This window comes from Danio rerio, chromosome 14 (genome assembly GCF_052040795.2).
Source record: "Danio rerio strain M-AB ecotype USA chromosome 14, GRCz13ab, whole genome shotgun sequence".
Taxonomy (NCBI): Eukaryota; Metazoa; Chordata; class Actinopteri; order Cypriniformes; family Danionidae; genus Danio; species Danio rerio.
Window position 1 is genome coordinate 35,105,001 of NC_141034.1, and position 7,541 is coordinate 35,112,541.

A 7,541-nucleotide genomic window follows, 5' to 3' on the forward strand; every position below is an offset into this window, starting at 1 on the left:
CATTCAATGACCTATTCATAAAGCAGTCACTTGCTTCATTTCTAAATGAATAAGCCATTTTAACAAATTATTTGAATTGATAACTGAATTACTCCCATCGTGCAGTTTAAGTCAACCAAGTCAATAAGTGTTTTGCACTGGGAAAATCTCCAGGACTAGAAAAGTAAATATACAGTCAACCGAGGACCATATATGTGCAAAAAAAGGTCATTTAAACAGGTCTAAGAAGTTGAGGTCAGCCTCAAACAACAGATCAAACACAAGTCTCTTTGGGACACTAGTACAAGTGCACTTTCCCTGGTAAACAGATCACATGTCCCTGAGCCTGTTCTCAATGCCCAAAACTCCTCAGCGGTGACCCAGAAAAACAGGCAACTGCGAATAGACATATTCAACATGCTATTGTGGTGTTAATTTCATAGCCTGAATGGACAGCCACACAAAAATCACTGTATATCTGGGAAAAGAGAAAACAACTTACAATTAACAATTAATGAAACCTCACTGGGAAATTAGAGACTAATGCAACTCATTTGAGAGGTTGAGAGCCGCTCACACACCCACACAGCTGAAACCGTACAGCAGATGCTCTGAGCCATTTTTAAATGGCTCTGACCAACAAAAGATGTTGGTTATACTTGTTATTTAAAAGTATAATGCTCATAAATATCACCAGCCCACGACTCATGGTCAGTAGTAAAAGGTCTGAAACTTTGTGATTACAATATACCTCATCAGCATCAGTAATATGCACTGACATGTCTTTACCAACAAGTCAACACGAAACAGGAAGTCAGTCTCATTTCCTCTTGGCGAGTCCCTCTAAAATTCAGCTGAAATCTTATTTATTGAGTAAAGGTGCCACTTTCCGCAATCATAAATTCCTGTTTTACTTCACAGTGACGGCATGTGTGGTCTTACATTATAAAAGAGTTGCTTATTATATTTCTAAATAAGTGTGGTAAAGCTAGATAATGTGTTTAAGCAGCATATATATATATATATATATATATATATATATATATATATATATATATATATATATATATATATATATATATATATATATATATATATATATGTGTAATATTAAAAATAGGGGGGGAAAGCGCGTGACCACACCATGAACAAACAAAACAGCATTTAGGTTTGAATAAATTTGCATGTACTCTTGGGTTGAGATTTGAATGAGTTCACGTGTTTGGTCAAAAGTCCAAATACAAATGAATAAATAAAAGGAAGTGTTATCATTTACTCACCCTCAACCTATTTGCGAACCTGTTTAAACCTGTTTTGTATAATGTTGAACACAAAGGAAGATATTATAAAGAATGTTGGAAACCGCTAGATATTATTCAAAAGCGTTTTCTTTATACTCCAGATGTCAATGGCTACTTGTTTCTAGGCATGGGCCAGTACACGTTTCTGACGATATGATAATCTTGTAATCTCTTGGTTTTATGTTATTACGATTGTCATTACTGCTCTAAAATACGTTCTTTAAAAAAAAAAACAAAAAAAACAATGACCCTACAATGACCCTATTCCACTATCGACACAATATATTTTATTTTAAGAAACATTTATAATATTTTGGAACAGTAAACATGTCTGGCTAAACAATTCAATAAATTCAATAACGCCTGCTGTCTTCATTAGTTTCAATAACACATATTTCTTTAAAACACAAAAAAACATTTAAAAAAAAACTTACATATACCTTAAAAATTGTATAACAGAAAATTTGTGGTTTTTAAAACCTGGACTTTTTCAAACCGTGGTAAACCTTAAAACTGGTTAACGTCCCACCATGCCTACTTGTTTCCAATATTCATTAAATCATCTTTTTCTGTTCTGAAGAAAAAAAAAAGAAAAGTTTGAAACTAGATGGTGAGTAAATGGTGTACAGTTTTATTTCTGGTTTGACCTATCCCTTAAACAGGGAATAGAGACCGTCCTCCTCAAGAAAGCTAAATTTACTCAAATTAAATCATTCAATTTCTTGTTATTCCATACAAAATTACTATAAAAGATAATTTAATTTTTTTTTTTGGTCTTGTCAACAATGGAAACTATTTGGTTGGCAACATTTTTCAAACCATAATTTCACAAGTGACGCTGACAATAAATGATGCCATTTCTGTGGGATCATGTCTTCAAGTGTGCAGCATAAGCATGGGATGATAACCAGTTTCAAGGTTTACCTCAGTACACGTTTCTGACGATATGATAATCTTGTAATCTCTTGGTTTTATGTTATTACGATTGTCATTACTGCTCTAAAATACGTTCTTTAAAAAAAAAAAAAAAAAAACAATGACCCTACAATGACCCTATTCCACTATCGACACAATATATTTTATTTTAAGAAACATTTATAATATTTTGGAACAGTAAACAGGTCTGGCTAAACAATTCAATAAATTCAATAACGCCTGCTGTCTTCATTAGTTTCAATAACACATATTTCTTTAAAACACAAAAAAACATTTAAAAAAAAAACTTACATATACCTTAAAAATTGTATAACAGAAAATTTGTGGTTTTTAAAACCTGGACTTTTTCAAACCGTGGTAAACCTTAAAACTGGTTAACGTCCCACCATGCCTACTTGTTTCCAATATTCATTAAATCATCTTTTTCTGTTCTGAAGAAAAAAAAAAAAGAAAAGTTTGAAACTAGATGGTGAGTAAATGGTGTACAGTTTTATTTCTGGTTTGACCTATCCCTTAAACAGGGAATAGAGACCGTCCTCCTCCAGAAAGCTAAATTTACTCAAATTAAATCATTCAATTTCTTGTTATTCCATAGAAAATTACTATAAAAGACAATTTAATTTTTTTTTTTGGTCTTGTCAACAATGGAAACTATTTGGTTGGCAACATTTTTCAAACCATAATTTCACAAGTGACGCTGACAATAAATGATGCCATTTCTGTGGGATCATGTCTTCAAGTGTGCAGCATAAGCATGGGATGATAACCAGTTTCAAGGTTTACCTCAGTTTGGGAAAGTTAAGGTTTTAAAACTGATAAAATTTTATGTTAAACCATTCCTAAGGTTTATATATACAAGAGCTTTTTAAATGTGTTTTTTATGTTTTGTAAAGAAATCTGTGTTTTGAAACTAATGAAGATAGCAGAGGTCAATTATTTAGGTTTACTGTTCCAAATAAGGCTGCGCGATATGGCAAAAATGCAATCTTGATAATTATTTTTCATATTGAATGATAACGATATATTTTTGATACAAGTTATTAATGCATTAGGATTTTACAAAGTACCCCAAAAAAGACTTATGCCACAAAAATTAGAGGGTACATTAAATAGTGTAACATTTTCAGAGGATGAACTTTCGGTGGCCGAAAATTCGGAACATCTCTAATTTTAACACACTTTTAGATTTCAATTGCTGCATATTTCTGCTGTGTGATTGGCTCTTGGATCAATATAGAGTATAAAAAGTTTAGAGCTTATCATTGTTAATGACAAAAGTTATCGTGATTTGATGTAATCTAGTTTATCAGCCCAGATTTAGTTCCAAAATATCATAAATGTTCAATGGGGAAAAAGTTTTTTTTTATCCAGACATTTAAAAATAACTTATTTTAGAGTAGTGATCACAATACTGTAATACCGTAGAACAAGGTTATTATACCATCAGAAACTTAAACCAGCCCATGCCTAGTGCAACATATTGCAATTCCTCAAACCAAAACAACCGAGAAAGCACACATAGTGAGAACAGACAAATATAAGCCTGTGCTCATCTTTTGTCATTTGAGGACGGTCTAAACACGAGTCTCCAAACAACCAGGGGGCTTCAGTTTAGGGCCTGAGTCCAGAAAAAGAGCAAGATACGATATTCAATCTGCATTCTCAGAAGGCCTGGAGAGCTCTATCCTTGACATGCGCAATAGTCTCAGATGCACTTGCACAAGGCCCATCTCTCTCACTCTCTACAAAGGAAACACTATTTTGGTTTGCCAACCTGGAAGCCAGGAAGAACAAAACAGCCAGCTGCACCTCACTGGGGGTTGGACTGAAACAAGCCCGGCAGCAAACACACACACACACACACACACACCTAAGCGCACAAACAGACAAACAAGGCAAGCCACGTAAGGATGCAGTCAGACAAGCAGGAAGATTGACATTAACACAAGCAGACAGTGTGACATACATTTAGCAGCTTGCATATGATGGACAGTGAAGTGATGACAGATTTTTGATGAATCTAATTTCCATTCGGAAAATCTAGACTTTGGTCTTGCTGGTGAAATTGATCATGTGTGTGTTTAGTTATATTGTTTTCTATTATCAAAATTGGCCTCTAATTAATTTTAATTTGGCTAAATTAAAAAACAAAATATTATTTTTCCACTTTATGTTATTTTGTTGCATGTTTCCCTGGCCCTAGATAGGAGAGGCACATAACAGTAAAAAACAAAAACTTTTTCCCCTTTGAAGAAAAAAAAAAATTTATATATATATATATATATATATATATATATATATATATATATATATATATATATATATATATATATATATATATTTAGAACAGTAAACATGTCATGCTAAATAATAACGATATAGGGTAATTAAATATACGGTATGGTAAACAGTAAAGCAGAAAATGTTAGTGGTTTTAAATCCTTAAAAACAGTTATTGTCCCATGTCTAATATATATATATATATATATATATATATATATATATATATATATATATATATATATATATATATATATATATATATATATATATATATATATATATACACACACACACACACACACATATATATATATATATATACACACACACACACACACACACACACACACACACACACACACACACACACACACACACACACACATATATATATATATATATATATATATATATATATATATATATATATATATATATATTTATATTATGGATAGATGGATGGATAGATAGATAGATAGATAGATAGATAGATAGATAGATAGATAGATAGATAGATAGATAGATAGATAGATAGATAGATAGATAGATAGATAGATAGACAGACAGAATCTTATGTTCTCCTAACAAGGTAATAAAACACAATATTGTATAGGTTATTTTCTGGCACTATACTGCACAATTAACAAATTAAATGGAAGACAATGATTCAGGTATTTAACAACCTAATTCATTTTTGAACAGTTTGATTTCTCCACTGCTGTTGACTTTGGTTAGAAAAGTACAATAGTAAAGACACAAAAAACGTGACTAAACACATATTCCACCACTTCTCACCTACAGACACTTCTTTAAAGCGTATCTCTTACAAAAGGACTAGTGGTTTGAAAAAGGGAAACAGATTATGATGTTAACAATCCAAGTACAAGCCTTGAGGATTTTTATGGGCTGGCAAATGAGAGCATATTTCTGAGAAATGTTTAAATTACACATTCCTCTATTGTTCTCTTGTATGCGGAGCAGAGCCGTCTTAACAGCGGCCCCTTCAGGGCTTCATGAGTTACTGCAGGCGAAATAGGAGAAAAACAACTTTGATTGGCAGTACATCACCATCACATCACACAAACGTTAGAAAAAGAAAACACTCACACAACAACAGCAAAAAGGTCAAGCGTGGAGCAATGCTATTTAATGATATATTTCCTTACAGAAGTGTCAAGTGTCTTGTCGTGTTTTGCGGTTGAAACCACCACGGGCTTTGTGTTCGGGCGATATGAACTGAGAAAATTACACTACGACTGCAATACTAACGACTGCTTTTTTATTTTCGAGATGTTTATGCATAATACTTTAAAGCGTACACTTAATTCAAGCATTTATAAAATAATTGCAAAATGAGTTGGACGTCCTTATGCTGATACTAAACACCAAATCAATTGTTTGCATGTCTAAAACAACTGATTCGCCTTATAAACAACCCAACGGAAAGTGTCAATCCCTCAAAACTTCAACGTCGAGGAAAAAAAAAAGCTTATTGTCGTGTATGTTGAGATCATTGGTAAACCTACAGCTATGGCTTAATCTGCACCAAAGGCTTTCAAGATTGTTCCAGGCTGCAGTGTTAATTCCTCATTAAGATTAAAATGTTGAATAAACCATTATTAACAGCTAAACATTATGGGTTTTAAAATGCACACTTTTTTATGAGCAGTCCATCATACTTGCAATATGAAACAATGAACATCTGAACCGAACTGAAATATGCACCACAAAGGGGCTTGTTAAACTGATGGTACGATATTTTTGATGAACACAATGGAGTTGCATAGATTTTCATGACATAAAATTCAAATTAAAAGAGCAAAATGTGCTTGTATTTGTTAATGAGAAAGCTGCCTTGGGTTAAGTTACAGATGAATAGCAGCACAAACAACTTAAAATAACATCAAGGCTGCCCCTTTACACCATAGAGACTTCTGTTTATTAAAAAAATTACTTTATATCGAGAGCAATATATAATTTACACAATGGATTCGTGTTTAAAACTCAAAGTTAATCGTTACTAGTAACTTTCGATGAGGATAATAGCGAGAGACATGGAAACGGTTGGATTCTGCAAACATGAATCATGACCTGCTGGAAAATAACGGATATTACTTCTGTAGACGAGTCTTTCCTTTCAAATAGAGACTTTTGAACATGTATCTAGATATAACAACACATAAATACGTTTGAGGAGCGTTTTAATGAATGAACGACATCAAAGAGTCGAAGCTTTAGCTGAGTAGTTAGATGAACTGTCAACTTTGAAACTTCCGAATAAGAGTCTACATATAGCTCCAGTTTACAGCTAATAAGTCCGGTGATGGATGTTACCTGATTCTGAACAAACTGACACTGGGATCCAAGGCGGTAATCCATGTTTTTCGTGCAGATGATCATTTTCCTTGCTGTAACGTTAAGTGCATGAATGCGGCTCCTACGGCTTTCTTGGCTCCTCTCACCGACTCGCTAACAAAAGGCCAAGCCGCTGTGAGATCTACATGTCCGGGCATACAGCTGCAGTGTCACTGGGTGAAAAAACAGTTGACTGGCTCTTCCACAGCTGTGGCGTCCAATCAGAGAGTTGATGGGTGGGTCTACGAGCGTGGCGATAACCAATGAGCTTTCAGCTTTGGAATAATTTTAGCGTGATGAGTGTGTTTTTTTCGACATTTCAGCCAATGAGCGCTGTTGTGTGGTGGAAAAGTACCTGTCTGTTAAACCCGTTAACGCCCGCCCACTTTCGTGACGCAATGCAACCTGACAATCGATTACAGTATTGCCCTCACTGTGAGGACAGAAATGTATAACTTGTTTTGAATAAAAAATTAGGCCGTAATTTTCCTAGACAAGCGAAAAAAATAAATGAAAACATACATAACATGTCTGCTGCGCAAGAAATGTGAACAAATATGATACTCGACATTCTCCTCTGTGGTAATCTAGGCACCGAAAAACCTTCAATAAAAGTTCATCTTAAAGTATAAATATGTTACTTTTACACTTGTATTATTTAACATGTAGGCAAGATTTTTGCAGAAA

General features: G+C 33.6%; 1 protein-coding gene across 1 annotated transcript in view; it reads right to left on the bottom strand.

Annotated features, from left to right (window-relative positions):
- sesn4 (sestrin 4) overlaps positions 1–7,010 on the bottom strand; it is a 27,164-nt gene extending 20,154 nt beyond the window's left edge. Inside the window, exon 1 of the mRNA XM_087281706.1 lies at positions 6,834–7,010. Coding sequence (XP_087137832.1) covers positions 6,834–6,899 — 66 coding nt within the window. The 5' untranslated portion in view covers positions 6,900–7,010. The remainder of the gene's footprint in view (positions 1–6,833) is intronic.
- Between the last annotated feature and the right edge of the window lie 531 nt (positions 7,011–7,541).